Source organism: Peromyscus leucopus, chromosome 7, assembly GCF_004664715.2.
Source record: "Peromyscus leucopus breed LL Stock chromosome 7, UCI_PerLeu_2.1, whole genome shotgun sequence".
In the NCBI taxonomy this organism is placed as follows: domain Eukaryota; kingdom Metazoa; phylum Chordata; class Mammalia; order Rodentia; family Cricetidae; genus Peromyscus; species Peromyscus leucopus.
This window is the reverse complement of record NC_051069.1, coordinates 110134669-110149508: the sequence shown is the minus strand read 5'-3', so window position 1 is coordinate 110149508 and position 14840 is coordinate 110134669. Positions and strand designations below refer to the sequence as shown.

The 14840-nt window shown below is 49.6% G+C and overlaps 1 protein-coding gene across 3 annotated transcripts; it reads left to right on the top strand.

Annotated features, from left to right (window-relative positions):
- Positions 1-5253: 5253 nt before the first annotated feature.
- Positions 5254-12370, top strand: Cck (cholecystokinin). Of its 3 annotated transcripts, XM_028861384.2 has the most exons (4): positions 5254-5454; positions 5575-5630; positions 6525-6728; positions 11986-12370. In XM_028861384.2, the coding sequence occupies exons 2-4, from the start codon at positions 5621-5623 to the stop codon at positions 12117-12119; spliced, it is 348 nt and encodes a 115-aa protein (XP_028717217.1). In that variant the 5' UTR covers positions 5254-5454; positions 5575-5620; the 3' UTR covers positions 12120-12370. The 3 variants fall into 3 exon arrangements, with proteins under 3 accessions (XP_028717217.1, XP_028717218.1, XP_037063947.1); XM_028861385.2 differs by lacking the exon at positions 5575-5630 and having other exon boundaries at positions 5257-5454; XM_037208052.1 differs by lacking the exon at positions 5254-5454 and having other exon boundaries at positions 5469-5630.
- The last annotated feature ends 2470 nt before the right edge of the window (positions 12371-14840 follow it).

Below are 14840 nucleotides of genomic sequence, written 5' to 3'. Positions count from 1 at the left end.
GTCAGTACAAACACAATGTTTATATGATGTCCAAACCCTAATTTTATGTCGAATGGCAGCCTTGAATGCATGGGACAGAGTTGAGGAACCAGGAAAAAAATCTGAGTCATTTACAAAGGTGATGCAAGGCCCAAAAGAGTCTTTTACAGATTTTTTACAAAGACTGGCTTCAGCAGTAAAGAGAATGGTCTCGGATTCAGAAGCTAGTAAGGCAATAATTGAATCTTTGGCCTTTGAGAATGCGAATGCAGCATGCAAAAGAATAATCAGGCCATTAAGGGCAAGATCTGCACCTTTGGAAGATTGGATTAAAGACACAGTTAATGTTGAGGCTCATGAGCATGATGATATGTGGGTAGGAGAAGCAATTTCAAAAGGTTTGAGAAATGTTAGATGTTTTGGATGTGGAAAGCAAGGACATTTGAAAAGGGACTGTAAACAGGTCATTCCTAGAAACAATGTTTCTTCAAGGAAAAATGGCAACAGAATGCTCTTCCTTCTGGAGTATGCAGAAGGTGTGGTAAGGGAAAACACTGGACCAACGAATGTAGATCAACAAAGGACAGACAGGGTAATCCTTTGCCTCAGTCTTTGGGAAACTCCCAGAGGGGCCTTGCGCAGGCCCCCATTGCAAATCCAGTTCAAATCTTTCCTGCAGCCATAGAGGAACCCCCCCTCCCCCGCTCAGAGCAATTAAATAACCAAATGCCTATTGGAATAAATCATGCTGGTCAGGATGATGAAACAGAGAGAATAGAAAATTCAGGAGAAAACAAAGAAAATTTTTTGGCAAACTTCTATTAATGAACAAAGACCAAAATTAACGATAAAAATAAATGGTGTTTTGTTGTCTGGTCTGGTAGACACAGGTGCGGACATTACCATAATTGCACCAGAATTTTGGCATCCAACTTGGCCTCTTCAGGAGGTAAACGTTCAACTGTTAGGAATTGGGACATTATCTCAGGTGAAACAGAGTGCAAGATGGCTCGAATGTATAGGTCCAGAAGGACAGAGAGGAAAATTAAAACCATATGTGGCTAACATAACTATGAACCTGTGGGGTCGAGACTTGTTGCAACAATGGAATACTCAGATTAACATCCTTCCAATCTCAGAAACAAATCATAAACTAGCACATGTTTCTGAGAGAAATATTAGAAGTTATTATTCTAATGAGTGGTCACCAGCCATCCATATTATACAAGAACAGGGCACAACAACTGATGATCTTCCAAAGACACCAACAGCTCTACCTTTAAAATGGTTAACAGACAAGCCTGTATGGGTTCAGCAATGTCCCTTAACAACAGAGAAACTCCAGGCTTTAGAAGAGCTGGTAGAAGAACAGTTAAATGCTCAGCATATTGAAGAATCAACCAGCCCTTGGAATTCTCCTGTATTTGTTATTAAAAAGAAATCTGGTAAATGGAGAATGGTAACAGACCTTAGAGCAATTAACAAAGTAATTCAGCCAATGGGCTCTCTACAATCTGGGATGCCTTTGCCTACTCTATTACCAAAAGGATGGCCTCTCATAGTTATTGATTTAAAAGACTGTTTCTTTTCAATACCCTTACAAGAAAAAGACAGAGAAAGATTTGCTTTCACAGTGCCTACTCATAATAATTCTTAACCGGTTAAAAGATTTCAATGGAGGGTCCTCCCACAGGGGATGTTGAATAGCCCAACTCTGTGTCAATATTTTGTACAACAGCCATTGGAAATGATACGTAAAAAATTTCCTAAATCTATAATTTATCATTATATGGATGATATTTTACCAGCTGACTCAAATACAGATACTTTAGAAAGAATGTTTGAAGAAGTAAAGAAAATTTTGCTTTGCTGGGGATTACAAATTGCTCCTGAAAAGATACAAAGAGGAGATTCTATTAATTATTTAGGATATAAAATAGAGCTACAAAAATTTAGACCCCAAAAGGTGCAAATTAGGAGAGATAGACTACAGCACCGCAGAAGGAAGGGTAAGATTTTAGCTCTGAGCTCTGACCTCTTGGCTTTCTCTTTTACATTGGTTCTGTGTTTCTTATTTAATAAGACGGTTGGTTACATCTACAAATTACTGTTCTCTTCTTGCCTGTTTGGAGGGGACCTCACTGAATCACTGTGGCCATGGAATCCAGACTCCTATTTTCCATCATTCCTACCCAGAATTCCCAGGGAAGATGGAGAAACCATGGCTACAATGTTATTTCACATAAAAATCCCATTGCACCAGCCTTCTTCCAGCTTCTAATTGTCTTTGCCACCTTTGGCTTCTCCTGGTGGCATTTCTGCTAACCCTCCTCCTTCTCCTGTTCCTTGTAGCATAATTCTTAATTGGTCTTAATACAAATCCGAGCCAGGTATCGAAGTAAATGCTGAAAGATCAGAGAGACAAAGAACAAGCTATAGCCACCTCTCACCTCACCAACTCCTCAGCCAAAAAGGAGACCTGAGCTCTCTGCTCCTGCTTTACAGTCCTCTCTCTGCCCAGCCACATCACTTCCTGTCTCCACCTCCCTAGTGCTGGAATTAAAGGTGTGTGTTACCACTGCCTGGCCTCTATGGCTAACTAGTGGCTTAGCCCCGCACTCTGATTCTCAGGCAGGCTTTATTTGTTAGGTCACAAACAAAACACCACCACAGTTCCTTCCTTCTTACTGTCACTACTCAGGATCTGTAAAAACCTTCCCTTCCTGGGGCCATACCTCCAGTGTCCCCATGTCCAGGACCCAGGGCCCCAATCTCCTCCTAGCTGTCTATCTACAACTCAGATTCATCACCCACCCCCCAGCTTTACACACACCAGTTGGTGTGCATTCCTCCTGAACTCCCTGCATAGGTGATACACCTCCACACACCCTTGTCTCTCAACCAGAACTTCCTGGTCAGCCCCAGTCACAACGTCACCCTTGAATTTCTTCAAGAGCAAGAGGCTGCAGCCATGACCAGAAGTTTTTGCTGTGTCTTCTCTTCTAATAATCTGAGTGTTCTGTCATAGGCACTTAGGACTTGTATCGTGTCTGCTACATTTCACGATAGTGAAGGGATTCCACAAAGGTATATTAGACTAAACATAACCCTGTCTTCATTCCTCGTGACCCGTCCATCTCCTGTCCTCCTAACTTGTCCTGGTCTCCCATCTGTGCTCCGGGAACCCTTCGGTGTCACCACCAGAGTCACCGAGAACCCTTACCTCAGTCCTTCCCTGGCCGGATAAGAACATTTTTTCTCCGATTACCTGCCTCCACCTTGCCTCTAGAGTTGCCTCCAATATCAGACTCCTTCAAAGCCATTCATTCGGGTGAGCATGTCACAGGCGGTGTGTGTTTGTATGACTGTGCGACCTTGTGTATACAGATGTGCAGGCCAGGGTTCACATCAGGTGTCTCCTCCATCCCACTCCACCTTGAATTTTGGAAGACAGACTCTCACTAAACACAGAACTCACCAGTTGGTCAATGAGCTCCAGGGATCCTCCTGTCTAGACCTCCTTTGCCTGGGAGAACAACTCCCTTCCTTGGCTTTTAGTGGGGATTGAACTCAGGTCCCTGTGCTTGGCACTTTACTGACTGAGCCACCCCAGCTCTCACCCCAGCCCTCACCCCACCCCCAGCCCTCACCCCAGCCCCAACCCTCACCCCACCCCAACCTTCACCCCACCCCTCACCCCAGCCCCCAGCCCTCACCCCAGCCCCCAGCCTCACCCCAGCCTCCAGCTCCTACTCGTACCCACCCCATCCCCAGTCCTCACCCCAGCCCCAGCCCTCACCCCCGCCCCCATCCCTCACCCCCGCCCCCAGCCCTCACCCCAGCCCCAGCTCCTACTCCCCCCCAGCCCCACCTCCTACCCCCGAGAGGTGTTTATTTACTAAGGTATTTATTTTGTCATCACACTGTGTCCCTGAGACTGAGTATGGTTCCTAAATCGTGAGGAAAGGGATGGAGTGGGGGAGTCAACTAGATGTCCTTGTCTCAGCCCACAGGACAAGGAGACAAGCAGAATCAGACTGGAGTAAGCAGCCCTTCCCAATGCTGCTTTAGGTCAAATCCACGTTTCTTGACGTGCTTGGTTCCTTCACGGACAAAGCTGATTTCCCCAACCTGAGCTGCCTTGTGGGGAATCACCCCACGGCGGTTAATCTGTTGCTGTTTAAAACACGTTTCTTCTGGGTTGCAGAGACCACTAGAGCCACCACCAGGAACCTAACTCCCCTGCCTGCGTTTCCACGGTCTCCGCAGCGGAGGGCTCCAGGACTGGGTATAATTTCCATTCAGAAAGTGTTTCCAACCCTTTCTCCTTTCCCTCAGTCTGATGCTAGAAGGAGGAGTTGGGGGCGGGGTGGGCATGCCTGGCCAGTGACCCCAGGTTACAGGCTAGCAGAGAAAGGCTGGTGTGGGGCTTCCTAGGTCCCCAGTCTGTGTTCTGGTCTGTGAAGTGGGTTAGAGGAACTCAGCAAACTCCATCCAGCACCTCGGGTGTAGATGATCATTGTGCACTGTGGAGGCTGCGGGGGCGTGGGGGGGTCGAGGGGATTGCGCTCTGCAGCAGCGGGTGCCTCTCTTCCTTCCCGGTCCATGAGAGTCCTTATCCCAGCCAAGATCCTCATCACCCAGCTGAGCCGCGGGTGACTCTAGAGGGACGGGCCTGGAAAGGGCGATCAAACTCCCTGGAAGGTGCAAGCGAAGCCAGCATGGCTCAGCCAGCCAGAGCTTGGGGGTGCCTGAGACTCTCTGGCGCCCCTTGGCGACCAGGAGTAGCTGTAGGTGTGGGCAGGTGGGGAAGTTCTGGGAAGAAATCGCAGCCCTTTTTCCCAGTGGTTTCTTACACACCAAATCAGAAGCTACACCCAGATTTTATAATTGTGTAAAAACAGACTCAGGCGGCCAATTGAGATTGGATTCTGAGAAACTGAGAGCCCCGACTCCCCTCACTCACGCGTGGGAGCCCACTCAGGTCCGAAGGTGTTCCCAGAAAACACACCAGAATTACCCTTGCTGACACCCAAACCTGTGAAGGTTCCCCAGTTTCCTTGAAGGACCACTTCATCCCCAAAGCTCACGGTCACCTTCCCATTGCAGATAAACTGTTTCCCATCCATGAGGGGACATCCTGCCTGAAGAGACTGGGGAGGCGCTGGGCAGGTCGGAAGGAAGCTCTTTAGATAAAGAGGAGATCCCATACAAGGTACCCCGCCTGGGAGGGGCTATCCTCGTTTACTGGGCTGTTTCCCTTCTCTCTGGGGCCACTTCAATCGGTGGTCGCTCCAGTGGCCGCTTTCTGAGCACGTGTCCTGCCGGACTGCGTCAGCACTGGGTAAACAGATGACTGGTTGCGCGCCGGGCGGGGCTATTTAAGAGGCAGCCGCCCTCCCGCCTGCCCTGAACTTGGCTGGACTGCAACCTGCTCTGCTGGAAACCGCCAAGCCTGCTGGTTCCCCATCAAAGGTAAGTCAGTGTCTCCGCTGGCCGATCCAGGAATCCTGAGTGTGAAGAATCTCGGCCCGCAGCTTTGCAGCCTTGTCGTATAGTCTTTCTGTTTTCTGTGCCTTCTTTCCCCTTTGACAGCTGGGAAGATTTCCTGAAGTCAGAAATAACGGCGCTGGATCTTAAAATGCGTCTGGGTGGGTACTGCTGTGTGGAGACTTGCTTCTCTGTGTGCTTTTCATGCCAAGGCTGGGATGGCTATTTCTTAGGGTCCCCATGATGTTCGGATCACTTTGCAATTATTTATATGAAAATACTAAGTGGTTTTAAGACATGCCCGTTTTCTAAATGCTACGAGAAAAAAATTAAGGCTTTGGGGATAGAAATGCATCGCTATGATGCAGGACCTATTGGCCCAGTTCTCAAATGTGGCAGGGCTTTGGCCACAACTCAGGACTGGGCGCAGATTTCTGGGTTTTGCTTTGCATAGTGACTTCTTGTTCGTTCCCATAAAAACACCGAGGAACCTCTATAAATACAGCTTCTATTTATGCGCTCATACTTTAAACGGTGCTTCCCATCGTCGTCCCATTCATTTCTGTAGTGACAGCTTTTAATCTCCCACATTTCTCTCCAGGGGTATTCTCCTCTCTCTCTCTCTCTCTCTCTCTCTCTCTCTCTCTCTCTCTCTCTCTCTCTCTCTCTCTCTCTCTCTCACACACACACACACACACACACACACACACACACACACACTGTGCTTTTCTGGTTAGAAGAGAGGTGATCTACAAAGGCGTCCTCTAACTTCAGGAAAGCAGTAGGCACTGCTTCTGAACGGAGTAGAAAATCCTGTCTCTGTGGGATCCCGGGGCCCTAGATGTGGATAACACAAAAGCCAGGCAGACGTGTCTCAAGGCGCACGGTGGCCAGGGCGCAGCTGGGGACTGCGCTTGGCTAGCTCTAGGGCACGAGCCAGCCTGGCGGCTGCAGCCCTCCCATTCGACCTCGGTGGACTTGGGTGTGCAGGACTTTAGGCTGGAGCCCGCCGAGGTCAATCTTAGGTTCATGCTCCTCGCCTCCGCTCCCCACAGCCATGAAGAGTGGAGTGTGTCTGTGCGTGCTGATGGCAGTCCTGGCTGCAGGCGCCCTGACACAGCCAGTGGCCCCGGACTCCGAGGTGCAGCGGGCGGAGGAAGCGCCCCGAAGGCAGCTGAGGGCCGTGCCCAGGACCGACGGAGAGCCCCGAGCGCGCCTGGGCGCACTGCTAGCGCGATACATCCAGCAGGCCCGCAAAGGTAAGGGTGTTCTCTCTCTCTCTCTCTCTCTCTCTCTCTCTCTCTCTCTCTCTCTCTCTCTCTCTCTCTCTCTCTCTCTCTCTCTCTCTCTCTCTCTCTCTCTCTCCTGCTGCGGCTCTGGGGTCCCAATCCTGATCCCCAGAGCACCTGCAGGGAGGAGGAAATAGGGTACACACAAGGAGCAAGATTTTCACTCTTTCCCTGAGGTACGCTTCACCGCACTGTGCCATTGGCAGGTGATGGTCGCAGCACCCAAGAGGGAGATGGCTTACCTCGTGGGTAAGGGAAGGCTAACCCTTCTCTGAACTGATGTTGGCACGGTGTTAGGGCTGAAGTCCAACACCGCTTTAGGAAAACATTAAAAAAAAAATCGAGTGCTGGTAAAAGAGTCCCCAGAACTGCCCTCTCTGCTGTATATGAACAGGATTGGGGACCACCCAGACACTGACCCTTGGAACCCCTCTGACAGAAAGTGGGTCGGTGCTGAGAAAGCCTGAGATCTGAGAAAAGCAGTTGGCACTGTGTATGTCTCCCCCAGCACCGAGCAGGAGGAAAGGGTCAAAGGGCCAGGAGCAGTTGGAGTTCCCTTGGCTGCCCAGTCTGTAGCTGTTAGAAAGGTGGCCTCGATGGTGACCATCGCAGGGCTTCTTAGCGTTGGAAGGCTTTCCCCAGGAACCCTGTGGGCGGTTCAGCAGCTTGCCAGTTGAGGGTTCCTTTCCTGTGCCTGAATCTCACATCTTCGGAGAGGCGATGAGGGCAGAGCGACCCAGATCCCCTCCCAGCTCAGAATCATGGCTGGCACCAAGACAGCTTTCATCTCTGACTTTATCTGCAGGGACGTGGATGGTGATCTCTGGCTGGGTTGTGTTAAACTAGACCAGTAGATCTGGATTAAAATGCGGGAGGTGGGCATCCTTTCTGTGGAGCTCATTTACCAACTTGTCCTGTCCGCATTTGAACAGTCCATGGCATTAGGCTTGACTAGTGAGGGGAAACAGGGGCGCTTGGTTGAGTCTCCTAGAGTTCCACATGAAGATGAGACCAGGGTTCTTCAGGGGAATCAGAGATTTCTTGCTTTTCTTCCTGTTTGGGAACTCAGCCCACAGCCATTCCTTTCTAGGTTGTTTTCCTGCTAATTCCACAGAGGGAGGGAAGGGGAGGAAATGGAGAGGAGAGGAGAGGAGAGGAGAGGAGAGGAGAGGAGAGGAGAGGAGAGGAGAGGAGAGGAGAGGAGAGGAGAGGAGAGGAGAGGAGAGGAGAGGAGAGAGATTCATATCAGGTATGAGAAAACCTGGGAATCTGGGATCCCCCCTCTCCATTCTTCTGATTGCCTGATCTGCCCTCTGGCGTGGACCACCAGCAGACCCTTCTGGAGTATTCTAGACTCTTCACTGAGCCGCCACTCCAGAACCTTTTCGCCTAGGTTTAAGAATGCCCCAAGCAGTTCTAGCAACAAAAGCCTGGTTGCTGAATTATTGCCTAGAACCAACATGTGACAGTGGTTTTCCCAGCAGAGGTCTTAGCTGGAAGCTCTTCCCAGCCCTCTTCTCAGTCCCTCTTCCCTCAGCCTGTTGGACCTACAGAGCCCAGAAAGGAGCAGCTGCAGTCATCTGAAGGTTTGTTTGCCCACACCCAGGATCAGGGCTAAGTATAGAAGAGTGATGCTCATTTATTTGACAAATATAAACTCAAATATTGTCAATGTTTTACAATTTCTTTGAATAGTTTGTAAATGATTTTGTATTCGACTCTACTGCATAGCATTCTTAAAGATTCTAGAGAAGATACTTTCTGAGTGAGTGGGGCTTGGTTTTAGTTGGTAGACTAGCCTAGAATGCACAAAATCCTGAGTTCAACTCTAGCACCACATCAAAGTGGGTATGGTGCTGCACACCTGTAATCCTAGCACTCAGGAGGTGAAGGTGGAGTTCAAAGCTAGCCTCTGCTATGCAGCAGGTTTGAGGCCAGCCTGGGCTATGTGAGATCTTGTATTAAAAAAAAAGAAAACTAAAATGTAAAAGAAAACAGTTTATCCTTAGGACTTCCCTGCAGTGTCCTCAGTGGTCTGGGAGAAAGCGTATTCCTGTGGGAGGTGGGGGAGGCATCAGTGGTCTGGGAGGAAGTGTGTTCCCATGGAAGGTGAGGGAGGCATCAGTGGTCCAGGAAGAAGTGTGTTCCCATGGAAGGTGGGGAGGCATCAGTGGTCCAGGAGGAAGTGTGTTCCATGGAAGGTGAGGAGGCATCAGTGGTCCAGGAAGAAGTGTGTTCCCATGGAAGGTGGGGAGGCATCAGTGGTCCAGGAGGAAGTGTGTTCCCATGGAAGGTGAGGGAGGCATCAGTGGTCCAGGAAGAAGTGTGTTCCCATGGAAGGTGGGGGAGGCATGTCCAGGAGGTGGTTCCATGAAGGGGGGAGGCATCAGTGGTCCAGGAAGAAGTGTGTTCCCATGGAAGGTGGGGGAGGCATCAGTGTCACAGGCATTGGATGCTATCTCCGTGCATCTCCCTCAGGCCTTAAAACCGTTCCGCACAGTAAGCATCTCATTCATTTTTCATTTATGGAAGTCCATGCTAAAGAAAGCAGGTAACATCTGTGCACATGTTGGCACATCTAGGAGGCAGCAGAGTGAATCTATACAGGCTTGACTTCCCCTGAGGCCTGGAGGCCATTCGGCTTCCTAGCTCACCTGTCTGCTCTGGGTATAAGAGTTCTTTACTGTGTAGTGCTGGGGACGGTGGATGGAGAGTGATAACACCACGCCTGAAGACAGATCTGTGTGGGATGTGAGAGCCGAGGCATGTTCCAAACGCAGCTCCCATGACGACACTGACCAGACAGCTGGCTGATAGAAGCGTGGGTTGTGCCCAGCCCTCACAGTGGACACTGATCCCTGAGCGGCTGGAGGATGGGCTGTGTTTTCCTGTGATTGTACAGGGAACTGGACTGCGTATATTTCTGACTCTATATGTATGTTTTTACCTGAGAGGTACTGAGCAGTTAAGCAGCAGGGCTTGTTCTGCACAGGCCGGGACTGTCTACCCAAAGAACTCAGCAAGTGGACTCAGTCCCCAAGCTGGGAAGACACGGGTCAGAGAAAGGAAACGTGCTTTAAGTGTAGCTGGTTAAGTTCTTTATGCAGTAAGTCAGGGCAACTGCCTCTGTGGTGTCATTTAAAAATGTTTTATTAATGTGTATTAATTATGCTATAATGGTGAGTTTCATTGTGATGTTTAATGCATCTACAGCACATTCAGATCACACTCACCCACGGCCCTGGCTTGTCCCCCTCCCCCTCCAAGTCCTCTTCCCAACCAACCCCTCTTCTACTTCCCGGCCTTTTTTTCAATGACTTCAGTGCCCTAATGGGTCTCATTAGGTAGGGTTGCTTACGAGCATGTACCAGTGTTCTTTCTTTGGCTCTGCTAGCCTGGGGGCAGGCTCTGGCAGGGAAGCCACCTGCAAACTACCCAAACTACTCCCACTGTGGTCCCAGATCTCTCTCTCTCTCTCTCTCTCTCTCTCTCTCTCTCTCTCTCTCTCTCTCACACACACACACACACACACACACACACACACACACACACACACACTTGCGCGCGCGCGTGCATGCAGGCACCGAGCTACCTGACTGACAGGTCCTCCTTCTAAAAAGAAACTATGTATTTATTTACTTATGTAAAACCTTGAGAGGTTTACCCCAGGGGCCTCTCTTTACCCTTAGTCCACACAGAAGGCTTTACCCTGGTTACAAGTCCAGGAGGCTATTGTCAACCATCTGTGGGCTGGGACCGTGTCATGTGCCTGCAGAAGGAATCATGTCGCCACCCCCTCCTTGCAGATCACACAGTTGCCACAGGCTGGACCCCATCGCAGGTTACATCATTGTGTTTTGATCAAAATGGCTGATTAAAGTTCCATTTTTTGGGACTTTTCATTCAGTTTCTTTAAATGTTACCAAGATGCCAGTATTTTAACCTGACAAGGTGTATTTTTCTGGTTATTTTTAAGACTGTAGCTTTCAAATTAATAATTTGTAAACAATATTCATGTAGCAAGAGAACTCGATTTCATTATGTTTTACATTTATTTAGGAGGGGGCATGCTGTGTGGTCCTGTGGAGTTCAGAGGACCACCCACAGGAGTCTGCTCTCTTCTTCCACCGTGTGGGTCCAGGGGCTCAAACTCACCTTGTCAAGCTCGGCAATTAGCATCTCTTCCCACCGAACTATCTGACCATCCTTGTTCTAAAAAGAAACCATGTATTTATTTACTTACGTGCGTGTGTGTGTGTGTGTGTGTGTGTGTGTGTGTGTGTGTGTGTAACAGTACACGTGTGGAAGCCACAGGACAACCTCAGGCATTGGTAGGGCTTCACCTTCTACCTATTTTTAGGGTCCTCTATTGTTTGTGACTGTACTTCATGCTCCAGGCTGCCAGGCCCATGAGCTTCTGGGGGATTTCCCTGTCTCTGCCTACCTCAGCCTCGGACATACATCAGTGTCTCCAGCGTGGATTCTAGGAATCTGCAGTTAGGTCGTCAGGTTTATGTAGCCAGTGATTTTAGTCTCCCTGGTTCCTTGATTCTATTTCTAAAATTCTTATACTAGACAATCTTATACATGACACTGTCATGGTGTCATAGTCCCTGGAATATCCCTGATGAGCTAAGCATGCTGGGATGTTAGTCATGACATTTGGAAGTAGTGAGTCCTGGGCAGATCTCTGCATGGCTCCCAGTGAGGGTTATGTGCACTGTGAAATGCTGTTCTGGGTAAGAAAGCCTAGACAGCTCCCAGGCTGACCAAGGCAGGGAGACGAGAACCATCTAAACACTTCCACAGACGGTTCCTCCTCTTCCCAGCAGCAGCTGTTTGACGCCTTTCGGAAGGCCTGTGAGAGGGCACTGTCAGTAACCACCACAGAAGCACAGCTCAGTCCAACCCCCAAGAGCCCACGTGAAAGAGCTGGCTGTGGAGTCTGCCCACAGTCCTCGCACTGGGGCGGCAGACACAGGAGGACCCCGGGGGCTTGCTGGCCAGCCGGGCTAGCCGAGTCAGTGAGCTCCAGGTGCAGCAAGAGGCTCCATCTCAAGGAGATGGAGAAGAGAATGAGGAGGATACAGATACATGTATATACATGTATGGACGCTGAACACACACGAACAGACGCAGACACACACATCTTGGCTTTCCCCACTTTATGCTTTAGTCATATTCTCAGATCTACGGCCCTTGTCTCCTTCCTCTCTTCTACCCGCAGCTCCTTCCGGCCGCATGTCCGTTCTTAAGAGCCTGCAGAGCCTGGACCCCAGCCACAGGATAAGTGACAGGGACTACACGGGCTGGATGGATTTTGGCCGGCGCAGTGCCGAGGACTACGAATACCCGTCCTAGTGGACCAGCTTCTCAGCCCTGCTTGGAGGAGGGTGGAATGAGAAAAGAATCACGCACACAACCCCTTGCCTCTGCTGCCTGACATTTTGAGTATCTATTTATTAAGTTCCCAGTATGAAATCTGTCTGTTAAGAGGGTACAGCGCAGCCACACACCTCAGCGCAGCTGGCGGTTGGAAGGCAATGTTTTCCCCCGGTGACTCCCAGACCTAATGTTGCTATGCTATTAAAGAGATTTCCTTCTGCCCCTCATTCATTGTGTCCAGCGGGGATCTCCAGAATGGACAAGGAGGGGAGACTGGTATACAGTATCCACAGGTGAATCCTTGCGATAAATGGTCCCAGAAAGAGCTTGGGACATGAGTGCAGGGCATGGAGCTGGCCTGCCCACTGAATAGTAAGGTGGCTTGTGTACCGGCCCTTGAGCTCAGCTCTGGGGCCTAGACCTGGCTACACCAATCCCCGATCTCTTCTTCCAGGCTCTCCCACCCCAAGATTTCTTTAGGGTTCTCTCAAACTTTAATAAGTTACACATGTCAGTGATCGCCCACAGCCTGTCCTCTACAGACAGGGAAGTGAGCCCTGAAAGGTGAATTGGCTTCCCTGGTGCCCCAGTTGGTAAGTCCTAGACTTGAAGGCTGATACACCTACGTGAGCAGGACCCCTTACCCAGCAACCCTGGAACTATAGAGTCTAAGAATCACCAGGAGATCATGGTAAACTCATGTTCTGACCCAGAAAATTAGGGCTCAAGTCCCAAGCAGACTCCCAGGTGATGTTGGCCCCAGACCATTCTTGGGCACCAATAGACCAAAGAACTGCTTCCATCCACACCTGGCTTGGTGGGTTTATTGGGGTCACTTATGGAATCATGGGTGAGTTAGGCAGCTGCGTCACCAAAAACACACCCCAGCATGAGCAGGGGGTGGGGGTGGGGCTGGGCACTCATGAAAGCTGCATCCCTAGAGCTTCCTGCACGGCCTTCAGGCAACTCCACAGAAGAATGTCCTCTCTCCCAGAAATAGTTCTCCACTTTTACAGCCTTGGGAGGGGCCTCTTGGGTCTTGTTTCTTGGGAGTTTCATGAGCCTCCCTGATCCCTTGTGGGTGGAATGTTTAATCCAGAGGAAGCAGTTACATAACAGCAGTGAGCGTTTTCCCTGTCACAGTGCAGTCAGTCAGAGGGCATGCTGGGAGGGCTCTTGTCATCCAGGACAGGAGCCAATCTGTTCATTCTCCGTGGGCAGCAGGGAAGGGATCTAGTCCACAGAGACATCCAGAGATGATCTAGGAACTGCCACAGTGCAGCTTCCCAGACCTCCTGGCCGAGGCCTCCAGGACAGGGTGGCACAAAGGGACAGATATTGAAAGCAACATTGTCCAGTCTCTGTCATGTCTCAGCAGGCCCACCCCAGCCCACCATCATCCATTGGGATACTCAGTGTTTCTTTGGTGGCAGTAAAAGGACAGCTAGAAAGTCCTTCTGGTGACCTCAGGGAAATATGGTCAGAGCAATCTTTAACCCAAACATGTTAGAATTTAGTGTAAAATTAAGATCCCAAGTAGCTAACCCAAGACACTGTCACTTCCAAGGGTTCCCACCTCATTTAGTTCCAACAACTTGCTCTCTGAGACTGCCTCATAGTATCCATGTGTGATAGTCTGTCTTCATTGGTAACTTGGTTGGATTTGGAATCACCTAGGAGACACACCTCTGGGGAATGTCTGTGAGGTCATTTCCAGAGAAGATTAACTAAAGAGGGAAGGTCCACCCTGAACACAGGTAGCACCATCCCATGGGCTGGAATCCCAAACCAAATAAAAGGAGAGAGCTAGCTGAGTACCAGTGTCCAACTCTACTTCCTGATGCTCCCACCACCATCCATTTCTCCCCATGACAGACTGTATACCTTTAAACACAAGCCAAAATAAATCCTTTCTCCCTGAAGCTGCTTCAGTCACAGAGAAGGGAATGGTAACTAACGTACCATAATTCATTAAAAAAATATGCATAGGTCTGTGTTTCTAGTACACCACCAAGCGTTGGGTGGGGTGAGATGAGATCACACCCTCTGTGCAAATGTGTGTGTTGTGAGGGTGGATGAAGGACTCAGAATTGAATGAGAAGCTAACAATACCAAGTGAATGAAGAACTGATCTGAATTAGTGGCTTTTCAATCACCAGGCATGTGAGCCTTAAGTTTTCAAAGATAAAGCCACACGTGACTCCTAGAAATATAAGACCAAAACATTTCAGTGATGCCATTTAATTCATCCATTAATAAGGACCCCATAGGAAGTTCAGTCATCTCAAAGGACAGCAGACATACAGAGTTTGTCAGAACTATGACCTGGTGTCAGAACTATGACTCACACGTGGCCCCTGTGTCAATAAGATGAACAGAGTCAATGCCTGGAATAATCTTTCCCAGAACAGTAATTAGTTGCATTTTAGGATATTTTCCCTCATGTTTCTATAGACGCATCAGCAGGGTCTAAAGAGCTGACAGAGAGTATGAACTCCAAGACAGAGCCAAACACATGAGTGGAGCGCCGCAGAAGGCCTCAGTGTGCTGACTGCTCTTCTCCCAGTTCAAGGACCCAGTCCCTTGGGTGGAGTAGCCATGGCGGTGGCAGCAGAAGGTGGCTGGGTCCATGGCATCTACAGACAGGAAGCAGCTGGCTTTCCCTTTCCATTCAGTTCAGGGGCCTGGTCTGTAGGT